This window comes from Mesoplodon densirostris, chromosome 11 (assembly GCF_025265405.1).
Source record: "Mesoplodon densirostris isolate mMesDen1 chromosome 11, mMesDen1 primary haplotype, whole genome shotgun sequence".
NCBI classification, from domain to species: Eukaryota; Metazoa; Chordata; class Mammalia; order Artiodactyla; family Ziphiidae; genus Mesoplodon; species Mesoplodon densirostris.
In genome coordinates, this window is record NC_082671.1 from 67,432,889 (window position 1) to 67,457,080 (window position 24,192).

Here is a 24,192-nt window from a genome sequence, read left to right on the forward strand (position 1 = left end):
ATTCCTTACCAGTGGACTTTGGAGTAATCTGTTCCTCCTGACCACTAAATATTGTACTTTATTTTGTCTTGGTCCTTTGATCATCTCATTTTACACACTCACCATGAGGAATCTCACCTGCTCCCCACTAGAGACTCAGCCCCACAAGGACAGGGGTCTGTTTTGTTCACTGCTACATCCTCTGCCCTAGGACAGTGCCTTTCATGTAGTAGGTACCCAATTAATGTTTAAAGAATAATTGAAAGGCTGGATGATGAAAACTTCTATATTTATTGTAAAGAAAAAAATGCTGCCTGCTATTCCAATTCTACAAGGATCAAGCCATTAGCCAATGCAGTTGCTCAGCCCACCAACAGTATACCCTGAGAGGAAGTCAGGATGGGGAAAAACAGGAAACATTCTGTGCTTTGGAGATACTGGCCCCTAGATAGTTAAGATGGCTATCTAAGGAAAAATTTCAAATGACCCCAGATTCTTGCATCTTCCCATACACAAAAAAAGGCACTAAAATCATTAACTTGAGATGTCCATTTTTTGTGACTAGCAGTAATCTTTTTATGATTGACTACATGTTTTCCAAGCAAAAAAGTTCATATATATTGTGGCTTCCCGCTTACCTCTTTGGAGCAGTTCCTCAGAGCTCTCTGAGAGGCTGTCTCCCGGGCTATAGTCCTCAGCAAGGTCCCCAAATAAAACTTAACTTACAACTCTTACATTGTGCGTTTTTCTTTCAAGTGACACTATATTTAAGACAAGATGTTTCCCATGACTTCAGACCTAGTCAATTACCTACCTAAAAGCTCCACTGGGACATCTCACAGGCATCTCAGAGGTACCCTGATCCAAACTGATCACACCCTCTACTGCCTTCCCAAACCAGATCCTCCTCTAGGGAGCCTCCTCTCAATAAAAAACACCACCACCCACCTAGACGGCAGCCAGAAGCCAAGGCATTACCCTAAACTATTCCCTCTCCCTCATGCCCTACATCCAATCATTCCACCACAGCCCACCCACCCCCACACACATACTACCTTAGTGCCTAACACCAACCGGAGTTAATGCAAGAGGCTGAACTTCTTGCCTCCAATCTTGCCTCCCTCTAACTCATGGTCCGCACTGTTCCAAGAAGGATCTTTCTGAAACAGCAATCTGAGCCTGTCACTCTCCTTCTTTAAGACTCAATGCTCCCAAGATAAAGTCCAAATTCCCAACCTGGTCAACAAGGCCCTTCATGATTGAGCCCTGGCTACCTCTCCATGGCAGACTTCCCACTGCATGCTATGTGACAGGAATAAAAGACAAGACAGTAAATGATAATGATAAGGGGCAGGCATAGCATAAAGATTAAGAAAGCAGGCTCTAGAGCCAGATTAGATTCCCTGAGTTTGAATCCTGGGCACACCACTTCCTGTGTGACCTTGGGCAAGTTGTCCAACCTGAGTTTCAAAGTGCTCGTCAGCAGAATGAGGATAATCATAGTACACACTCCTTAGAGCTTTTCTGAGAATTAAATGAATGAATACATGTAAAGCACTTAAAACAGTATCTAACACATAGTAAGAGTTTAATATTATAAATGTTAGTTATTAATTATTACTACCATTCTCTCTACTCCCTTTTCTGCTTTTGGCTATCTCCCCTTCCCATTCTCACCATCACTACCACTTTCTGAATAGGATAAAGGAGACTCTGACTCTGATTCCTGGGCTTACTCTGCAATTGAGGTATTTATAGTATGAAAACTGGAGACGTGGGAAAGGAAGGTTTATATTTTGAAGAGAAAAAATGACTAGTGAGGGAAGAAAATAAATACATGCAAGAAGACCTGGAGAAGGATGAAGGAGTCAAGAGCCACTTGGGTTCAACTTTAGGAAGGCATTTCAGTATAGTATAGTTAGACAGCACTTTCACACAGAGTGCTACCACTCTTCTATAAGGCACTTGCAAGTACATAGGACATTTTTCAGTTGTCATAATGACTGGGGATACTTGTGTCATTCAGGGCTCAGGAGCCAGAGACACTAAACATCTTGTGAGGTCTGAGGGAATGTGGAGTATGAGAATAATTAGGGGAAGGAGGTCTGTTGTGGGCTCTGAACTGGAACCTTCTTGACATTCTCAGAGAAGTGTCAATTCATTTGAGAACTGCCTTTAAGGACTTTTGATTGATGGATGATATACCCTTCCACTCAACACTAGGCAGAGTGTGGATGTTGATTCTGAATGAATACGTAAGCCTCCCATCCACAGGTTATGCACTCTTTAAGTACCCTGAGCAGCTGCCTAAGGTGCCTGCCTCCCTCCCAACTTCCACACTTGCCTGCTGCCTACCAAGCTTCTTGGAGAATTTCTCCTTCATATGGGGGACGATGACAAAAAGGCTGTGCAGAACTGAGAGGAAAACCTCCATCAAGGCTGGATGAGTGGCCTGTTCCGAGTACCTCTGCAAAGAACCAAGAGGGAGAGCACAGTCCTCCAGGACTGAGCCTCCGAAGAAGAAACAGCATCAGCAAAAACTGCATCATCTAGCAATGGGAGACTAAATTCTTTCATTTCAAGGGCACAAAAAACGCTAGGGGACCTGAAGTCACAAGCCTGCATCCAAGGCTTACATCTTCTGCCACTTAATAAATTGTTCAAGATTCATTACCTCTCTGGGCCTCTACCAAAGAGTAAAACAGAAATAACAAGTCCTACCTCCCAGAAACAAATGATATCTCATGTGTAAAAGGCACTTTCTAAACTGCAATGCAGAGTGACGCTCATGCTTCTAACATAATAATTTAGTTTACAAACTTCCTTCACGTTTATTTTTCATGTGATCATTGAACAGAATCATGAGGCAGCCTGATATGGTAGACAGAGCTCCGGATTAAGAGTAGAGAAACTTGAGTTCTATTTCAAGCTCTGTACAAAGTCGCTGTGTGCCCTTGGGTCAGTCAACCCCTCCCTTCTCGCTGTTTCAGTTCCCTGTGTGCAAATAGGGAGGGCCTCAGGGACATGGTTCTTACAGATACTTTTCATTTGGTTTTCAAACCAAGTTTTTTTCCACTAGAAAAGTAATACAAGCTCATTAAAGAAAATGTGTAAAATACAGAAAAGTAGAAAGCAAGAATAATACAGTAATTCTATGATCTAGCTCTAGATCTAGCTCTAACGCTCCATAAATCTAGGAGGAAGGCAGAGCAGGTGAGGAAGGGCTACTGCTAGTGCGAGCCAGTCAGGGCAGCAATCCCGGGCTCCTGAGAGCTACCCACCTGAAGACCCTGGCATGCTGCCTCAGAGGCTTCTTCAAGGAAAAGAGGCTTTCTCCTGTCAGAACCAGAGGATGCTCCCCTGCTGCCACCTACTGTTCCCAGTGGGTATTCTGGAGGTGTCCTTTCCCAGCTAACAGTGGCTCCTCACAGGTTCACAGGATGTCCAAACCTCAAAGAGGACAAGACTCACCCAAGGTCATCTGGGCAGTCAACAGCTCTGGACCTCGCTCTTCCTACTATCTCCATCTCAAGTCAGCTCAAACCCAGGGCTCTCTTCAGGTCTCTCACCTGTCATTTTACAGAACTCACATATGTGCTCCTTAGTGAAGCCTAGATCAGACAATGACTGCTACTCTTTACTAAGCAGAAAAACACATAGGTTCAAACCTCAGCACTGTCATATACTTGCTTTACAACCAGAGAAAAATGACAACCTCATCTTTAAACTGGGGGAAATGATAGGACTTATTTCACAGGGTCACTGGGAGGGTTAAATTATGAATATAAGGCATTTATCACTTCATAAACATGACCTATTTATTATTTTATTATTACTGCTTTCTACTTTTTAAGAGGCATCTATTAATCTATTATTTACAACCAAACACTGTACTGTGATTTTAAAACCAAAGGAAAAGTGGCTGCAAGAACAACACTGCTACGACTCTCAGAAGGTCCAGCTGAGTAGTCGAGTCACTGTCTCGTGCCTCTCAGCCTGGCTTGCCCTCACATTCTTCTCCTCCCCAAGCTTCATGCTGTCCAAGGCTCAGGAAAACCCACCATCACCATGGGGATACACAAGGAGTCACAGGCACTGAGAAGAAATTCTGAGAAGGCCTCCAAGGTGTCTTCTTTCTCAGCACTGGGAGCTGTGAATGGATTCTCCTGGGCCGAAGGCTCGCTCTGGAATTCCACAGCCAACCTGAGAAATCAATGTGTGGGTATATCTACAACTACCTATGCAACATAAAGGTTAGAAGCATCCTCCTAGAGGGATACCTGAGCTCAGGGCTCAGGGAAAGTATCCCGACCAGCAGATCTAGAGAAAATTCCAGACACCTCAGTGAGGGAGAACCTGGTCTTTGGTCACCTCTTCAGCTTCGTGCTCCCTACCCTCTCTCCCATAACACATGACTCATCCACCCTACTACATGTACTTCCCTGAACACACCATGCTGTTTGCTGTTTCACATCTCTTTGCCTTTACATATGCTTCTCTTTCTACTTGGAATGCCTTCCCCAGGTTTGTGACAACGTAATGAATTCCACACATATAAACAAAACTGTCTCTTCCCCAAGAGACTGTGAGCTCCTTGTGGGTAGGAGCTAATCTGACTTACCTTTCTACTCCCACTATCTAGCACCAGGCCTGGCACACAGTAGATACAACAAATATTTGTTAATGTGAACTGAATTAATCCAACAAGCATTCAGTGAACACCTATAGCACTAGGTTACTTGGGAAGAGGGACAAAGCGGAGTGAGATACAACCTCATTGCACAGTAACAAAAACTTCGCCAGGAGGGAATCTTTAGAAACCGCCTCCACATACCCATTCCACACCCCACACGCATCCCCAACCTCCATCCCAGCCAAAGTCCTCTCACTACGCAGCAAAGCATCAGAAATCAAGTGTTGCTTCCAGAGCTTCATCCTTTGTCCGATTCCTTTCTACACCCACCCTCCACACTACTACCTCATCAGACCACAGAGGGCCGCTCACCTGCAGGCATTCCTAAACCCCTCCAGAGTGCTCAGGAGGAACCTTCCTCTTCGAAGAACGGTCTTCTCCGAATCTCTACTGGAGGCATGGCCCTGAGGTGAGAAGGAAAGAGGGGAACCTATTGGTCAAGTACCTACTCCGTGTTCTAGTCTTTGCTTAGAGGACTACAGACTTCTTCCTCTCACACTGGAGTCTGGCATTCCCATACACCTAACAATTTCCAGGGGATCTTAGGTACATCCTCACAAATCCAGCCATCTAATAGCTCCTTTAAAAAAATGGTAGAAGAGGAAACCTTAACCACTTGTCTCCCTGTGAAGCACAGGACTGGTTTTTGTTCTGTTATACGCAGAAAACTGTCACAGGCTTGTGGACATTAGCCTAACTGGCTATAATGCCCATATTATTGCTCCAAAACACACAAAAATCCCCACCGCATCAGGCATGAAGAGCTTAGTTTCCAAAGTTAATCCTGAAAGACATAATCAGCACTCACATTAATAGTATTTCTTCTGATATTTTAAGTCCATGGACGATTAAAAGCCAACAATTATGACACACTGCACATTGGTCAGATTCTTTCTAAAATTATAGCAAATCCAGCCTTAAATAATTTTGTGAGCATGTTTACCATACCTGCTTGGATGATATAAAAGACAAAGTGTGTAGTAGGCTTGGGTACAAACACCCTGGGATTTACTATCCAAACTCAGGTCCTTGCTAGCTTTGGACCTGAGACAAAAACTATTTAACCCCTGCGACTTCAGGTTCATAATGAGGATAACAATTATTAAGCCCCACAGTTCCGCAGTTAGGAAAAAAAATAACATCTCATTGTAGGTGTGTGTGCCTGAGAAAAACCTATAAAGTGGCATATAAAGGTAATGCAATGTACTAATTATCTTCCGAAAACACATTACAGCATAATCTCCAGAAGAAGCAGGCTGCAGTGCACTGACCAGGGGCCTCCAGTTCAGCGGGGTCTGGGAAAAGTCTGCACACCGGCTCAGCATGGCTTTGAGCAAGGCCTGCAGCTCCTTGTACAGCACAGGTAGAGCACTCTGATGATCCTTCCTGCACCCAGAGAGACAAAGGTAGGCCTATGGTGAGGTAAGGGCACTCTAAGGTACCCTCAGGTTCTCAGGCAATGGGGGACAGGTGGTAGATCAGAACACGGGTCCAGGATCTGATCGGATAAAAACCCTTGCTCCAACATTTATCTGCTGCATGACTTCGTGCACATTCCTCATCCGCTCTAGCCCTCAGTTTCCTCATCTAGTCAATGAAAGTTAATAGAACTCTCCTCATAGAATTATTCTAAGGATCAAATTGGATAATGTATGCCAAGCACTCAGCATGATGTTTGCTAGATAGTAAGTCCTTATAAATGACAGCTAAGACTATTATTATTGTTATTAAAGATACAGAAGGTTTTCTCACTGAGAAGGGCCTCCCAGTGAAAAAAGTACTATCTAGAACAGAAGGTGGTCACTGTTCTCAAATAAGTGATAAACTGTCTTGGGGACGACAGATCAAATTTGCTTTCTGTTTCCTTGATGAGGAAAATCAGGATCAATAGGTAAACGTTATCAAAGACCCAGATCTTATTGAAGGAATATAAGGAAGAACTTTCTAAGAGTCAAAACTCTAAAAAGGGGACTTCCCTGGTGGTGCAGTGGTTAAGAAATCGCCTGCCAATGCAGGGGACGTGGGTTCGAGCCCTGGTCCGGGAAGATCCCACATGCTGCAGAGCAACTAAGCCTGTGTGCCACAACTAGTGAGCCTGCGCCCTAGAGCCTGAGAGCCACAACTACTGAAGCCCGTGCGCCTAGAGCCCATGCTCCACAACAAGAGAAGCCACCGCAATGAGAAGTCCGCGCACTGCAACGAAGAGTAGCCCCCACTTGTCTCAACTAGAGAAAGCTCACGCACAGCAACAAAGACCCAACGCAGCCAAAAATAAATAAATAAAATAAATAAATTTTTTAAAAAAGAAGAATGAAACAATGCCATTTGTAGCAGCATGGGTAGACCTGGAGATTATCATATTAAGTGAAGTAAGTCAGACAGAGAAAAACAAATATCATATGATATCGCTTATATGTGGAATCTAAAAAAAACTGATACAAATGAACTTATTTACAAAACAGAAAAACAGACTCACAGAGAACAATCTTATGGTTACCAGGGGGAAGGGTGGGGGGAGGGATAGACTGGGAATTTGGGATTGACATGTGAACACTGAGAGCAATCTGCTGGGCCTTCTAACAGGCACTCCGTTAATTGTATATAGTGAAGGCTTGATTTCCCCTTTCCCTCTTCATTTCTGGAAGCTCTAACTTTCTATCCTACATTGATTGTCAAGCCCTGGTTCTGCCATCTTTAAATTCTTTCAACAGTTCTCACTCTTCATTCCTCCTTCCAGTTGTGCTCCCCAGAGACCCTCTGAACCACTCCACCTCAGAGGCACCACCTCAGTAAAAATTCTGAAAAATTAAAGTCAAAAGTAAAATTATCTAAGGATTAATAACCAGCCCCCTACCCACATCTCTCCACAATTCTGACCCAACCAGCTTTCTGGCTTCTTCATGTACTACTCCCCTTCACACAACCTGCTGGCCAGACTGGCTACCGTACCCTCAGTAATCCCTAAATTTTCCTACCTACATGTTTTGGCCAACCCTGGTCCTTCCACAAATCTAAATCTCTCTCATCCCTCGTAGCACAGCTCAAATACTACCTCCTGCTTGAAAGGTGACAAAGGTGCTACCAGTCCCCCATAACACTGACCTCCCGGGAGATTTCCAGCTCTGCATGGGAACTTCTGATTGACTCTGGCTCTTACTCTATGCCTTTGTTACCCTGTTGGTTTACTCATCTCACCCTTGTTGGGATTCATGCCCCAGATTTAGAGATTCAAATCCAGGAAAGGACAAAAGGGGAAAAGAGACAAACTGAAGCCATTATAATGTAAATGCTATTCTTTTATTCAATTTTTAGAAGCAACCTAGAGTCAACTGACAAAGACTTAAATATAGTTACAGAAGAGACTATAAATGTTAACAAACTTTACAATATAAAATTAAAGGTATAGGGAACTTCCCTGGTGGCACAGTGGATAAGAATCCACCTGCCAATGCAGGGGACACGGGTTCCAGCCCTGGTCCGGGAAGATCCCATGTGCCGCGGAGCACCTAAGCCCGTGCACCACAACTACCGGGCCTGCACTCTAGAGCCCACAAGCCACAACTACTGAGTCCATGTGCCACAACTACTGAGCCCACATGCCACAACCACTGAAGCCCACGCACCTAAAGCCCATGCTCTGCAACAAGAGAAACCACCACCACGAGAAGCCTGCGCACTGCAACTAGAGAAAGCCCGCGTGCAGCAACGAAGACCCAACGCAGCCAAAAATAAATAAAGAAATTTATAAAATTATAAAATAAAATAAAGTCCCCAATGGACATTTCACCCCCCAGATCTTCCTTTTAAAATAAATAAATAAATAAAATTAAAGGTACAGCTGACATTGAGAAGTAGACGGTAACGAGGAGAAGGGAAAGAAAGAGCTGGGGTGCTAATATAATCAGCTAACCAAGTAGGGCATCAAGAGATACTGCTTCAAGTTGAGGGAACAAGAAACACAAGTTTTAAGTATATTATTTAAAAGTTTGAAAACATAACATAAATTAACATAAAATAGTAACTAGCAACAATGCCAAGGAAGTGTAGAGAAGACAAAATAATGTGACCTAAGTCTTGTTTTTCTTATTGGCAAGTCAATGAATAATGTTCTAAATTGACAAATAAAGAAATAGCATTACAAGCATATTGTTTAGATTTAGGGAGATAAATCACCAGAACTAAAACCAAAATGAGTTAAAATTAGTTTCCTTTAGGAAGTGGGGACAGGGAGCTGTTCCTTTTCATTATAAACCTTGTGCGTATTTTATTTTTTATCACTTAAATATATTACTTTGTTAGATTTTTAAAAGGGAGGACGTGGAAACAAAGTAAAATTTTCTATATAAATAAATATGGGTTTCCTCCATTAGTTTTTTCAAGATATCAAGCATTTTACTACAGAATGATTTCCCATCATGACCCTAGGATCCCTTAGTCTCACCATCCACTTTAACATCATTCATATACTGAGTATCTATTAGGAGTGAGGCATATAGCAGTGAAAAAAATGACACGGTCCCTTATCTCTTGAAGATTATCTTATATAGTGGCGGAGACACAGAACAAATGAATAAACAAGAACTGTCAAGTGTCTGGTAAGTGCTGTAATAGGCAAATGGGTCAGTTAGGGAAGGACACTCTGAATGAGACCTGAATGATGGGAAGAGGCCAGTCATGCAAAGATTTAAGGGAAGAGTATTTTAGGCAGAAGGAAAAATTAGTAGAAAGGAAGTGGGGGCAAGGTCTGGACTAAAACAAATGACCTAGTTTTAAAAAGTTACATCCACATAATAAATACAGAATAAAATCCTATTTAAAAAAAACATGCAGAGAATTGGAAAGAACTCTTCCAAATAAAAAATATGAAAGCAGAAATAAAACACTCAATAGTAGGGTTGAAGATAAAGTCAAGAAAATCTCCTGGAAACTAGTACATAATAACAAAAAGATAAAAAACTGTCAGACAAAGAAAAGAAAGGAACAAAACAAAGAAAATCAGATGACCAATCCAGGATGCCCAACATCCAAATGGCAGTTCCAGGAAGACAAAACAGAGTCAATAGAGCAGCGGAAGAAATAATTCAATGAAATTTCCCTGACCTAAAGGACAAGTATCCCCTGGAAGCTGCTCTGGCCTTGACAGGCCCTCCGGTACATGAGGGGTGGAAAGTTCAGCCTGTCTGGGTCTCTCACCTCAGAAAGGCAGAAATGGCCTTCACTGCCTCGGCAGCCACCTCCAGCACAGGGCTGTTCACTGCCTCTTGGAGGGCACGGCCAGCATCTCTGCACATGGCTGAGCTTGTAAACAGCTTGATCTCCTCTGGCTGCCTGAGAAATTGTAAATGAGAAATGAGTGTGTGAACTCCTATCACTCACCCCACCAGGAATAAATACCTCACTTCTTTCCTTCTCCAGTCTGGCCCCTACAGGCCTGACGCTTCACCACTTTGCTCACCGAGTCAGGATCTGAGCAAACAGCAGCAGGCCCTGCTTGTGCAGCTCGGTGTTGTTCATCCTCAGGATTCCCTGTAGGCTCCTCACCACTGACTCGATCCCTACCACAAAATGACATGGCAGAGGCCGGGGATCAGGGCTTGTTGGTTTCTTTACTGCCTTCCCAGGAGAGATGAGAGGCTCTGGACAGCACATATTTGCTAGCAGCCCTCATGGAGCAGTCCTGACAAGTTAAGCTGATGGGACGGGACTGTGAGATCTTTGAGGGAAGGCCCTTATCTGATTCATCTCTGTCTCCCCAAACCCAGCACAACCCATAGCATGACCCTGGCATTCGAGGTATTTAGTCAATACCTACTGGCTGAGCTTCACCTTCTCTACTACACACACTCCTATTTCTCCTCAAAGAATAAGGTAGGACATCCACTCCTCCAGGAAGCCTTCCCTGGTCCACTCAGGCAGAGCTACGGGCCTCCCCTGAGCTCCTACACGTCTTGTACCTCCCCTCTAGCACAGTCCTAATAAGCTTGTTTATATCTCCCTCCCCTTCCAGAGGACAGGGACCACATTATATGTATCTCTATGTTCCAGCCTGGTGCCTGGCATAGAATAAGAACACAGAATATAAAATGAGTAACTAAATGTGCCCAATCTAAAATCTAGATGTGATATAAAAAGTCCCAGACAAGGAAGGTATCACCAGGAAAGAAGAAGAAGGGACAGTTTCAAAAAACTTTGGAAGGATAAATCAGCAAAACTTGGGGACTAACTAGATGGATAGATATCTGGGGCGCAGGAAAAGACTGAATCCAAGGCTGAGTAAAGTTGCTCTTAAGGTGCAACAGGAATTCATTTAGTGGCCCTTCTCTTGCTAAACATATATACTGCCAATCAATGAAGAACAGAACTGCTTGGATATCACTGCTTGCATGTGGAATCTGGTAATGAGTTTGGGGTGACGGAAATGACCAGACCAGCACCCCGCTCCAAGGTGTAGGCTGGCCCCCCATCACTGCTGTTGCCACCTAACTTCAAAGTGCTGTCCACCTGAGCCAGAGCTAGTACAGGACCCACAATACCAACCGTACACCGTGTGGCACTTGGAAAAGAAGAGTGGCTCTTCTGCCAGAAGTATCAAGCAGTTGTAGCTGGACAAGACAAGCACTTCACTGGAAGAGGAAAGATGCTCAAAGAGGAACTCTGGCCAGGGAGAGAGGGAGAGAACAATCAATGACAACTGTATAATCATGATCCCTTAACTAATGCTATGGCCTTGGATCTATTCGGCATCTCACACCTGTCACTTCATCTGTTCACACACCCTCTTGATGAGACATGATCATTCATTTACAGATAAACCTGGAAAATGCCCTCAGACTTATGATCTAACCTTATCTTTTTAATAGATGGGGAAACTGAGACCTAGAGAGAAACAGTTGGTGGTAGAGGCAGGACTGGAACTCAGGTCCCCTAATTCTCAGGATGGGCAGCAGCATGATACAGAGAAAAGAGATTTTAGAGCCAGACAGCCTTGATTTTGTATCCCTTCTCTGCCAATGCCGAGTCTTGCTGATTTAAACCAGTTATTTCCCTTCTCTAATTCAATTTCCTTATTCATAAAATGGCAAAGATGAGGACCTAAATGTGGCAACATTTGCAGTGCACCTTAGGGCATATTTCCTGGCTCATAACAAACCTTCAAGACACATTAGTTCCTTTTGCCTCCCTGGTCCACAGGTCTTTCCACCACCCCCACACTAGGTGTTTATTCCTAGATGGTCAAATTAATGACAAAGTTCAGTAACAAACTGCTCAAGGTCATATTAGAAACCTGCAGCAAGAGGATTCAGACTCCATGAGGCCTATTTCCTAGAGTCTGTCATATACAATGAACAGGCCACCAAGCCTCCCTCCAGTATGCATATCCAAGAACTCCCAACAAGACTGCTGCTACTGCTACTCAAGTCACAACTCTGGGGTCCTCAGAGGAGAAAGTTAGAAGGGGCCTCCTACCTGGGATGTCAGCATGGATGAAGGCTGGGGCGTGCTTCGCTGGCGAGTGGACCAGTACTGCAGTTATACAGTGGGCACTGGCCACCTGCAGAGTCTCATCTCTGGAAAGGAGAAGCTGGAGAAACAGGCAGCAAAATGTGTCACAGTCACACCACTGACAGGACCAGAGGGAAGCAGCCTGAATGCCTCAGGGCAGGAGCCTGATTTGTCTCTGAGCCCCTCACACACTACTGGTGCCAGGCATAAGGGTGGTACTCAGGGAGGGCGGTTATAGGTTATGGAAAGGAGTCTCTGTCAACAGCAGCAGGAGAGAAACAGAACAAAAGAACACAATGGGACTCAAAGAACACTAACATCGTCCCCAAGAAGGGCTCAGGCCTTCACTGACAAAAGTACTTCCACAGCCCTCATCTGGTTTTGATGTTTCAACAAGCCTGGGACATAAGGGAAGGTTCTACTATGAGCCTTGCTTCAAAGAATGTGCAGAAAAGAGTTAACATTGCAGGCCTGAGACTGTTATCCTTAGAAAGTCCTGCCTGCAAGGTTGGCCACTCACTGGGTTTGGGAAGTTGAATTTCAGGAGGGTCCCCAACCCTCCAAGAACTGGTAAAAGTGGCTCACTGTGACTGAACTATTTGCACAAGCAATGCAGTTCATGCTGAACCCACCCCTACTTTCTTTCTGGGAATCTAGAATTTTGGTATGTGCTAGGCAGAGGGTGCCTCTATAACCAGCCAGCTCCCAATTAAAACCTTGGGCACAGGTTTTAACTTATCCTTTCATGACTGAAAGAAAACCAACTTTGAGCCTTCTAATAGCATATTGTTTTGGCCAGTAAGAAAATACTTAGGAAATTCTGGATAGAAGGAGTGGTAGATAAGGAAAAAGGCCCAGAAAGCATTCAGGTTCCCTTGTTATTGAACCCAGAGACCACGAATCACAAGACAACTACCTTTTTGAGCACCAAAGGCAGTGAGGTCTCTCCTGGTGGACCCTCAACACTCTCAGTACTTTCCCCCAGTGCAGATTTGTTCATGATCATGGACACAAAGAGGTCATACTTCAACAGCTGCCTCAGCAAACCTAGAAAACAAAGGGGTTGGGAAGTGAGGCAAGAGGGGCATAGGCCCCAGAATACACCCAAGGCAGCTCCTCCGACATCCCCTAGAAACTTCTTCATGTCTCCATAGATATTCCTAAGTATTTTATTCTTTTTAATGCTATTGTAAATGGGACTGTTTTCTTAGTTTCTTTTTCATATTATTTGTAGCTAGTGTATAGAAACACAAGTGATTTTGTATCCTACAATTTTACTGAATTCATTTATTAGTTTTAACAATTTTTAGTGTAGTTTTTAGGGGTTTCTATATATAAGGTAATGTCATCTGAAAACAGAGGCAATTTTACTTCTTCCTTCCTTTACTTCTGTCTCTGATTTCTTTTTCTTGCCTAATTGTTCTGGCTAGGAACTTCAAGTACTATGCTGAATAGAATCCCACCTTTTTCTTTGCAATCTCTATGAAAGCATGTACCACAATGGACTCTGTCCACATCTGTCCTCCACATTGGGCTACGAACTCCCACAGATGAGAGCCTGGGTTTGATCATCTTTATGACCCCAGAGCCCAGAACAGGGCCTGGCTCAGAATGAACACTCTCTATGTGTGGCTGAACTAGTCATAACAGAGCTCTTGGCCCAAACTGTGAAAAGAAATTGTTGTTACCCACAGACTATGCTTTTCCCTGTAGCTCCTGCTCTGAAACAGGTCCTCATCCAGTCACCAATCACAGTGCCCATTTGCTCTATCCAAAATACGAAAGCTCCCTGCTCAAAAGCATTTGATAGATCTCGTGTATTTATGTAAGGAAGTAACAGGAGAGGCTGAAAGGGTACACTGAGCTTCAAATAACAAGCAGAGAAACTTGGACTTCACTCTGGAGGCCAGAGGGAGCCATAGATGATTTTCCAAATAGGAGACTGACAGGATGCAAGCTATGCAGTGTGAAGATTAATTTGGCAGCAAGTACAGGATGCACCAGGGCATGCAGTAAAGACCAGAGGCAAAAAAATTGCTGTCCCACTTTTCTTCCTCTTCTCCTTCCAAAGATGACGTTCTTAGTATACCACACCCAACATTAGGCATCTTTCACAGTCTGTGCCTCTTATCTCCCAAACCCACAGCTTCTATCCTTTGCAAAGCAGCAAACCTCCCCACCACTAGTGAGCCAATATCTCAAATCCTCACGCAAAACCTCAAAAGCTTTCTTTTCTCTCCAGTCCCATGTCTTACCCAAGCAGTTGATCTTCAGCTCCTTTGTCTGGGCACCATCCATGGTGGAAAGGAAGAGAGGACACAGTTTCTCCCGGAAATGGCCCAAAAGCATCTCAGCTGCAACTGGTGAGGAGTACAGCTTCCCATAAAGGTAGCAGACAGCAGCTTGCACCCCCTCACTGGGGTATACTAAACCTCTCAGCAGATGTTCCATCAGGTCACCTATCCAGAAAACAACCAAGGGGCCAGGGGAACCTCACAATGTCAACTGCTAGATGACACTCCAAACTATTGCCCTGAATGGAATAGTGATGGTAATCCCCTACAGTGCCCCACAATACCTTATTTCTGGGAACTTAATCAAAAGGGAAAACCAAGGCTTAGAGAAGTTAAGTGATTTACCCTTGGATAAATACTCTGTGAGATATTTATTTGCTTTTACTGATAGAAAAAAAGTGCTTCTATAGTCCAGAATTAATTCTTCCTCCCACCTGAAAGGAAGGCTCATAGTAGGTACTTAATTCTTTTGTGTTAAAAAAATGAATTGAAGGAGCCCAAGACAAGAGTTGAGAAACACTTTTTTTCCAATTGGCCAACATAGAGCAGATTTTGCAGACGGGGAAACTAAAGCCTCGAGAAGGAAAGTAATGACTTCCCAGATGTACACAATGAATGGACCACCCAGATGGAAGTGTGATCAAAACAGGTGAAAGGGTAGCGGTAGCTCTTCCCCAGAGGTCACTCACTGTGCTCCATCACAAGCTTGTCTGCCAGAGCAGGGATCGCATCCACCAACTTGCCGAGAAGGGTCAGGGTGGCCAGGCTGCCTCGCATGGAGGGCATGTTACACAGCTACAGACAGTGAACATATTCTGCTCTATAAACTAGGATCAGGACAGATCTCCCACCAAAATTCATCTTGCCCTATCCACACCAAACCCTGTACTGCATGTGTCTCTCACCACAGTCAGTAATCAGCCTCTTTAGCTAAGTGTCTATATCCCCTATTAGACTGGGAAGCCCCGAAGGAAAGGGACTGAGTCAGTTCCTCTCAGTGTCCTCAGTACCTAGCTCAGTACATGTTTGTTAAACTAAATTAAAATTAGCATATTTTGCCTCCTATGGAGCCAGAAACTGGGAGGTGAAATTTGGGAACGTCATAAAGATGGAATTCCAGTTCATTGCAAAAAAAACTGATTATCGTCATCATTATTATAGCTACTATTACTGAACATTCTATTTGTCAGGTACTATGCTTGATGCTTTACAGGCAGAGTCAATAGTACATATTTCACCTTTTCTACTGACTAGATGTAGTACCTTAAGTAAGATTCTTAACTCTTCTGGTGGGAATTAATAATAGGACCAACTTCATAGGGTTGTTGGGAGGACTAAATGAGATAGTGCATGTAAAGCACCAACATAGTGCCTAGCATATAGAAAGTGCTCAAAATGGTAAGTGGCATAATCATAATGATAAATGTTGATATATATAATTATAAATTCAATCACATATTAACCACATGCAGAGTAATTATAATGACATGATTATTTAACATTATTTCTAATTAAATGTTGCTCTTGATGGTGTTAAATGAGCATTTGTCTTCCTTTTGCAAAAAAAAAAGTGACTCTGATATTATTCCTAAATCTTAAACACAATGCAGAAGCTGCCTGTTTAACTGATATCTATGACTACATTGAAGAAAGCAGGTTAAATATACCTTCTCAGTGTTTACCTTAGATGCTGATAAAAGCAAATGCCTTCAGTACAAAAGAAACCAAACAAAAATACTAAGCCAAAACATAGTGAACTTATTTCCTTAATAAATTCATCAAGGAAATCTGTATTATATTTAGGAGGATACAGAGAATGGCCATGGATGATTATGCCAGAAAATGGACTTCAGCACACGGAGGCAGCATTTGGGAGATGGAAAAGGGAAGGAAAGAAGCTACAAAGAGTAGCGGAGCAGAAGACCCAGGCCCTAGCTCTGGCTCTGCCACTGACTCAGTGACCTCAGGCAAGTCCCTTTTCCTCTCCAGATTTCAATCTCCCCATCTATCCAAAGAAAGGTTGACCCAGCTCTGACATCTGAGGATTCTGAGGGGTACTCAAGAACCAACAGCTACTTTACTGACCTCTTTGTGACACTCATACAGCAGGCAATGAATGGTCTGCTCTAACTTCAGCTGAGTTGTAAGCTGGATAAGGACTGAGAAGACACAATAACATTACTAATCAGAAGACAACCCATGGCCCAGAGTTCACTTTTCATAGTCCTTCTAATCAAAGTCATTTGCTTGTGTTAATCGGCATTAGTCTTTTCTATCTCCCCCATTCTTCACTATTTTTTTATCAATGGTAGACAACTAGGCTATACATTAGAATCACCTAGGAAGCTTAAAAAAAGAAACAAAAACTAACACCCAAGTCCCACCCCAGACCAATTAAATCAGAATCTCTAGATAAAGTCTAAGCATCTGGATACTTTTTTAGTTTCCCAGGTAAGTCTATTGTGAAGCCAAGGTTATTTCTACCTTTTTCCTTCCTCAGAATTTGCTACTTCATATATGAAGAAAACAGAATTAGGAGTTAGTTCCTGTGCCAATAATTGGCGATAATATTATCCCTCAACCCCAAACCCGCCCTTCTATACAATTGTTTGTGATGCTTCTGCTGGTGTCTCTGAGGAGGAGTAAAGAAGAGGCTGGCTCTACAAGTCTGGGGAAAGCTGCAGACTAGATTTGGCTGCTGCTGAGGGAAGGCTCTGCCACCTCCAGGGTAAAGAAGCATTCGAGGACAACACTCACAGAAACAGGAAGGCAGGAAGCAAACAGGAAACAGTGAGGAAGGAGCAAGTCCTTCTCCCTCTAGCTTTGCAATCTCCATCTAGTATCCACCACCTCAGTGAAGTTCCTGGGATCTGAGGAGGGTTCTGCAAGCTATGCTGGTACCAACCAGGAGCAGATGGCTTTAGGATTATAGCCCCACTCAAGAGTGGCCTTGAGGAAAATGGTGAAGGGAAATCTCCCCACCCCTGCCAGTCGTCGGACCTTCGAGGGGTACATCTGTTTGTCCACATTCTCTAGACTGAGAGATGGGCAAAAGTACATACAGATCATATTGACTTATCTGTCACAGCTGCTAGCAGTTACAGTTGCTAACTGCGTGTCTGGATAGTCATGGACCCAGCAGCAGCCAAGCAGCATCCTCTCCTCAGAGGTCTGTGTTTCATTTATGGGGTCCTTCCTCCAAACTTGTAAGTCTTAATAATTCCAACCTCTCCCTTTTTTTCCCTATCCCTAGGGGTGGAAGCTGTTTTCAAAAATTGCTACCTCAGGGCTTCCCTGGTGGCGCAGTGGTTGAGAGTCCGCCTGCCGATGCAGGGGACACGGGTTCGTGCCCCGATCCCGGAAGATCCCACATGCCGCGGAGCGGCTGGGCCCGCGAGCCATGGCCGCGGAGCCTGTGTGTCCGGAGCCTGTGCTCCGCAACGGGAGAGGCCACAGCAGTGAGAGGCCCGCGTACAGCAAAAAAAAAAAAAAAAAAAAATTGCTACCTCGGTGAAACTTGGTTCACTTTTGCCTTCAGTTACCTAGTCAATAATTCTTTAAAGTTTTTTTTTTTCTGTTCAAATAACTTCTGTGGTTTATGTTTCATGACTATATCCTAACTGATACAGCTCTTGCTCTTTCGGCAAGAATCCTCTCATCCCAGGGACTTCCTTAGTGACGCAGTGGATGGGAGTCCGCCTGCCAATGCAGGGGACATGGGTTTGAACCCTGGTCCAGGAAGATCCTGCATGCTGTGGAGCAACTAAGCCCGTAAGCCACGGCTACTGAGCCTGCGCTCTAGAGCCCGCGTGCCACAACTGCTGATCCCGCGTGCCTCAATTGCTGAGGCCCATGTGCCTGGAGCCCATGCTCTGCAAGGGAGAGGTCACCACAATGAGAAGGCTGCACGCAGTGGCGAAGACCCAACGCAGCCAAAAATAACATAAAATGAAATGGATAAGTTTATTATAAAAAGGAAAAAAAAGAAAAGAATCCTCTCATCCCAATGCTCTTGTCTTCCTTCTTCTTGAGTCCTTTATAGGTAAACCCAGGCACTTCCACAGCTTTAACTACCACCTATGTGCAGACAACTTCCAACCAACCAATATGAATGTAATAAAAACAGTTTTGTACATGTCTCTGTAACAGCACTCATCAGCCCTTGTTATTTACCAGACAATCTCTCTTCCAGATTGTAAACTCTTAGAGGATAGGGACCATGTCAGATACAACCCTAGTGTCTGATACAGTACGTGGTACAGAGTAGGTGCCCAAGAAAGAAATGCAGAATTAATGATTGACAATTGAATTTTCTTTATCTGTCTCTAAAATGGAACATTTCATAAAGGTCTCAAATAATCAAAGCTGCAATTCAGGCTAATATCCCTGGCTTCAAATGCTAGGTACACACAGTTTAATCTTACCTTCAATACAGAGGTCTGTTATACTCCCATCCTCCACACTGCATAACAGTCCTTGGAGCAGGAGGTAAGAGGGGGATGGTTAACAGATAAAAGAGAAACACATCCAGAAAGGCACACTGTGAATTCTAAGATTAACAGCAGCTTTAAGCAATGTCTCAGCTAAATTCTATCCTCAGCACCAAACCCCAGATTTTCAGTAACCCACTCTGGCTTTAAAAGGATAAAAATAGTATGGCACAGCACAAAAACTGTGTGTTCTGGAGTCTCTAACAGACCTGGGGTAAAATTCCAGTTCTGCCAGCTGTTAGCTAAGACCTCCTGAGCCTTGGAGATCATCCTCTCTCCCTTAAAAGACTGTCCTGGCAGTTAAAAGCCTGAAAAGCCTCCAGCAGAGAAAAGCACCCAATTCAAGTTAGCTCCCTTCCTCCCTAAAAGGGCTCATTCCATAGGACATTATAATTGTATTAAAAGAAGGGACCTTTTGGGCTTCCCTGGTGGCGCAGCGGTTGAGAGTCCGCCTGCCAATGCAGGGGACGCGGGTTAGTGCCCCGGTCCGGGAAGATCCCACATGCCGCGGAGTGGCTGGGCCCGTGAGCCATGGCCGCTGAGCCTGCGCGTCCGGAGCCTGTGCTCCGCAGCGGGAGAGGCCACAGCAGTGAGAGGCCCTCGTACCGCAAAAAAAAAAAAAAAAAAAAAAGGGACCTTTTAATCCATCTCATTTTACACATGAAGAAACTAAGGTACAGAAGAGAAGAAGTAACTCAATCAGGGTCACACTCAGATCAGCAGACTCCAGATCTGACTTCTAATCCTGTTCAAAGACCACAGAGACTGGACTTTTTGAAAGATCACACATTTCTTACATTCATCTTCACACTTTTACTAACCTCTGAGCTGTGGTAAAGCCAGTTAACTTACAATCCATCGTGTATCTTAGAAAGGGGACAATTTCTTCATTATTATGATAAAACAACTTACTAGTAAGTTAAACAGTTACATCGCAAAAAGTTTAAACTATGGTTCCAAGACCATTTCTCCAAGACCCCAAAAGCAAATGTACAAGGTATACATGCAAAATTCATGCCAAGTTTTCCTTTCAGTCTCACCGAAAAGCATGTTTATGAAATGGATACCGACTCTCTGATCCTGAGCCACCAGCTGCATGACCAGCGAGGCATGCCTCATGAGAGCATCTCGGAAGCCGGACAGCACGTGCTTCTTGCGCACCAACTTGGAGCAGATGAAGAAAAATATTCAATAGCAACCAAGTCTCAGCCATTCTGAACCCAAACAAGTGTAATTTCCAAATATAATTACAAGATAATACTGGTAGAATCATCTGAACTATGGAGTATGAAAAAGGGCATCATTTACACACAGGAATCCATGTGTTCATACAAAGGATTATACAAGAGTGGAGGTTCCTAATAAAGTATATTTACATAGCACTTTACTGTTCACAAATCACTCTTTTGTCGACTAGCTCATTTAAGCCTAATGAGTTGGTAAAGCAAGCAAAAGCAGATATTATTATTGCCATTTTGGAGGTGAGAAAACTGAGGCTCAGACACCTTCCCAAGGACTCAAATCTAAGTATCCAACCAGGTGTTGTCCAAGGTCAGTGCTCTTTCCACAGTCTGCGAGAGTGATACTGGGGACCATTCATGAGCCTCACTGAGGTAGGTAGAGAAAAATTCATTCTTCCATTCAATGTAGATATAAATCTTCACACTCAATTCACCTCCCTATACAGGGAACTGGGTAGCAGCTGTGCAAAGTACTCAAGACAATAGCAAAACTTAGGTCAAAAAAGGGGTGTGCACCGAGGATAGAACTGGAACATGGGTACAACTGACTACATCACCCCTTCAACTGGTGAAAACTGAAGCTAAGAAAAGTGTGTTCAATAAAAGGTGGAGAAGTTGCATCTCTTATTGCCTCTAAACTGTGTAAGTCTCCTGTTCTCCTTCACCAATTCCTCCCACATAATGCATTAAGCTAGTGATCTAAATGAGTTACTCAAAAAATTTCCATGACGTTCCTTCACCTGACAGATTAAATCCAAGCTCCTTAGCTTGGATTCAAACTCTTAAAGGAACTGATCTCAACCCTGGCTCTCCAATCTCACCTCCCTCAACTGCCCTTCAAACACATTCTGATTACCTCCTCAAACTCATCCTTGCTAATCCTTGCCTCCTGGAAAAAGCTCCGCCAGTTCCTCTAGCCCAAATCTCACCCATCTTCTCAAGCGTAATTCAAATGCTTCCTCCTCTAAAGAACCTTTCCTAATTTCACTCCTTAACCCACACAGCACATGACCACAAATATGTCCACCTTCTAAATTCCCAGGAATGCGTTCTCTTATTTTCTTCCCTACCTCATTGTCTTATTCATCTCTATCTCTCACTGTCCAACAATGGCAGCCTCAGAACTCTAGCCTCAGTGATACTGCAGATGTTACCAGCTAGCCCAGCGGTTCTCAGAGTATTGTCTTTGGATCCCTGAGGGTGCCCAAAACACTTTCAGGGGATCCACAAGATCAAAATTATTTCTGTATAATACTAAGATGCTATTTGCCTTTTCCACTTATTCTCTTACAAGTGTACAGTATTTTTCAAAGGGGGCATGTCACAACAGATAAAATGCAGAAATATATGAGAACCCAGCTGTCCTCTATTAAGCCAGACATTAAAAAGATTTGCAAAAATGTAAAACAAAGACATTCCTTGCACTCTTTTTTGTTTTGAAAATAGTTATTTTTATTTTTTAAATTATTTATGCCACAGAACTGTACACTAAAATAGCAATTTGTATGTAATCAATACCTATATTTTGCCAAAATAAAAAGAATTATATTAATATGTAATAGACTATTATTTTTATAAATTTATTTATTTATTTTTGTCTGTGTTGGGTCTTTGTTGCGGTGCACGGGCTTCTCATTGCGGTGGCTTCTCTTGTTGTGGAGCACAGGGTCTAGGCATGTGGGCTTCAGTAGTTGTGACACACAGGCTCACTAGTTGAGGCGCACAGGCTTAGCTACTTCACAGCATGTGGGATCTTCCGGGACCAGGGATCGGACCCGTGCTCCCTGCATTGGCAGGTGGATTTTCAACCACTGCACCACCAGGGAAGCCCTACTATTATTTTTAAATGAATATTTTAAACTTTTGTTATTTTTAATACAGTAAATAAACAAAAGCTCTTTGGGGGTCCTCAACACTTCTAAAAAGTGTAAAGCCAGACTTCCCTGATGGCACAATGGTTGAGAATCTGCCTGCCAATGCAGGGGACACAGGTTCGATCCCTGGTCGGGGAAGATCCCACATGCCGCGGAGCAACTAAGCCCGTGTGCCACAACGACTGAGCCTGTCCTCTAGAGGCCGTGAGCCACAACTACCAAGCCCACATGCCACAACTACTGAGCCCATGTGCCTAGAGCCCGTGCTCTCAACAAGAGAAGCCACCGCAATGAGAAGCCCGCGCACTGTGACGAAGAGTAGCCCCCGCTGGCCGCAACTAGAGAAAGCCCGGTAGCAACGAAGACCCAACACAGCCAAAAATAAATAAATTAAAAAAATTTTTTTAAAGTGTAAAGCCATCCCTAGAGCAAAAATTTGAGAACCGCTGATCTAGCTCATCCCCCACCCACCCACGGCAACAATTCCAGCCCTGTGACTCTGAGAGAACAGTCATCTCCCAAACTCTTCTTGGAGGTCTCCACGGACAAAAAACTCACTGCGAAGGTGGGTAGGCATTGAAGGAACAGGCAGCCCACGCTTCAGCCAGCTCTGCCTCTCAGAAAGCTCTTCCCCTCAGCCCACCACTCCTGCTCTGCCGTAACTTCCACTCGTCCTGCCGCCACGGAGCCCAAGGACCCCCCTCCTCCCATTCGAACAGTCAGAAAGGGAAGGAATAAGCCCCCAGGGTGCGCGCGCCTTGCCCTCAGGCTGAGCGGGGACTCAAATGGGAGGGAGCCTGAGCGAAGGTTAAACCCTGGAGAAGTGGAGAGAGGGTCAGCAAAGGGCAGGGCATGGCAGCTGAGAGAAGGGCTTAAGGGAAGGTGGGAACGCGTGCCAGTGAGTCTAGGCTGGGGGCCCTGGGAGCCCCGGGTTTAGTGCGGACAGGGTAGGCCCACTCGAGGCGCAGAGCCAGGGTCTGGGCCTCCTTTGGAAAGGGGATGCAGAGCGGTCTGCGGGGTAGGCCGCCGTGGCCGGTAAGGGGGTGGGCCTGTTTAGGGGCTAGATTTAACGAGGCGGGTGGGCCCGGCTTAGTTTCGGGGAAGGTGCGTCGGGTTGAAGGGAGTTGCTCCCGCCCGGCTGGTGAGGTAAATGCCAGTTCGCACCGATACGCTAGGCTCCGGCAGCAGCTCCAGCGCACAGGCCAGGCAGAGGCGTGGGGGCACGGGCAGCAGCCAGCGCGGGTCGTGCCGGTAATGGGCCCTCTCGAAGAGCAGTGCCGCCTCTTCGTCCCTCCCGGGCCCGGGAAGGCCTGCCGCTGGCTCCCTCACAGCCATCTCTCCGCTCGCGTTCTACCACGGCAGCACCTTTTCCCGCGTAGTTCACGCGCAAGCGCACTTGACAGAGCTCGACGCGGGCGCGTGGGGAGAAGGGTAATGCGCCTGCGCGAACCGAATGCCAGTCAGTCTCAGGAGAGCAGAGGCCCCTGTGGGTGGGTGACGCGCCGCAGGAGTCGGAAGAGCGTACCTCTAAGCCCCAAGCTGTTTGCTCTTGGAGCCTGCAGGAATTCGTCTTTACCACGCGGAAGGTTGAAAAGCATTTATAAAGACTCTGTTATTAGCCTGGAAAAAGTAAGAAAAGGAAACAATCTATTTGTGGTATTTAAAAAGTAAACGATCTCAGGGATTCTTATCGAAAAACTATCAGCACTATTATTTTAAATTTACGTGGCACCTTTCAAACAATCGAAGGTGACACCTTTCTTTCAGAGATTCTAAGATGGTCCCCTTAAAATATCGTCTCACAGAGGGCTGCACAGTACTTGCGATTTTGTGAGCGCAGAAGGTATACTGAAGAAAAAATAGTTTGTTGTTAAGTGTATTAACAAAACCCGTCTATCTACAAGGATTTAATTAGCGCCAAAGTGCCCAGCAACCGGTTAGTGTTAAAGGAGATAAGTTCAAGAGATGTTTTCTACATTCAGAAGCAGTGTGACGGAGTAGAAAAAGTGCTTTCCATGGCAAAATAATTAGGAAAACAATGGTTTATTTTTAATGGAGTATTACGAACTGATTCTTGAGAAAAGTAGATATTAACATGGAAAAATCCTCGTTAAAATG

General features: G+C 44.4%; 1 protein-coding gene across 1 annotated transcript in view; it reads right to left on the bottom strand.

The window, feature by feature from the left end:
- MEI1 (meiotic double-stranded break formation protein 1) overlaps positions 1 to 23,409 on the bottom strand; it is a 68,311-nt gene extending 44,902 nt beyond the window's left edge. Inside the window, exons 1-15 of the mRNA XM_060112425.1 lie at positions 23,239 to 23,409; positions 20,000 to 20,123; positions 18,894 to 18,944; positions 16,555 to 16,628; positions 15,159 to 15,264; positions 14,431 to 14,634; positions 13,092 to 13,222; positions 12,140 to 12,254; positions 11,210 to 11,326; positions 10,128 to 10,227; positions 9,866 to 10,000; positions 5,944 to 6,058; positions 4,985 to 5,076; positions 4,041 to 4,182; positions 2,335 to 2,446 (exon numbers count right to left, since the gene is read on the bottom strand). Of these exons, the coding sequence (XP_059968408.1) occupies positions 2,335 to 2,446; positions 4,041 to 4,182; positions 4,985 to 5,076; positions 5,944 to 6,058; positions 9,866 to 10,000; positions 10,128 to 10,227; positions 11,210 to 11,326; positions 12,140 to 12,254; positions 13,092 to 13,222; positions 14,431 to 14,634; positions 15,159 to 15,264; positions 16,555 to 16,628; positions 18,894 to 18,944; positions 20,000 to 20,123; positions 23,239 to 23,409 (1,789 nt within the window). The remainder of the gene's footprint in view (positions 1 to 2,334; positions 2,447 to 4,040; positions 4,183 to 4,984; positions 5,077 to 5,943; positions 6,059 to 9,865; positions 10,001 to 10,127; positions 10,228 to 11,209; positions 11,327 to 12,139; positions 12,255 to 13,091; positions 13,223 to 14,430; positions 14,635 to 15,158; positions 15,265 to 16,554; positions 16,629 to 18,893; positions 18,945 to 19,999; positions 20,124 to 23,238) is intronic.
- Between the last annotated feature and the right edge of the window lie 783 nt (positions 23,410 to 24,192).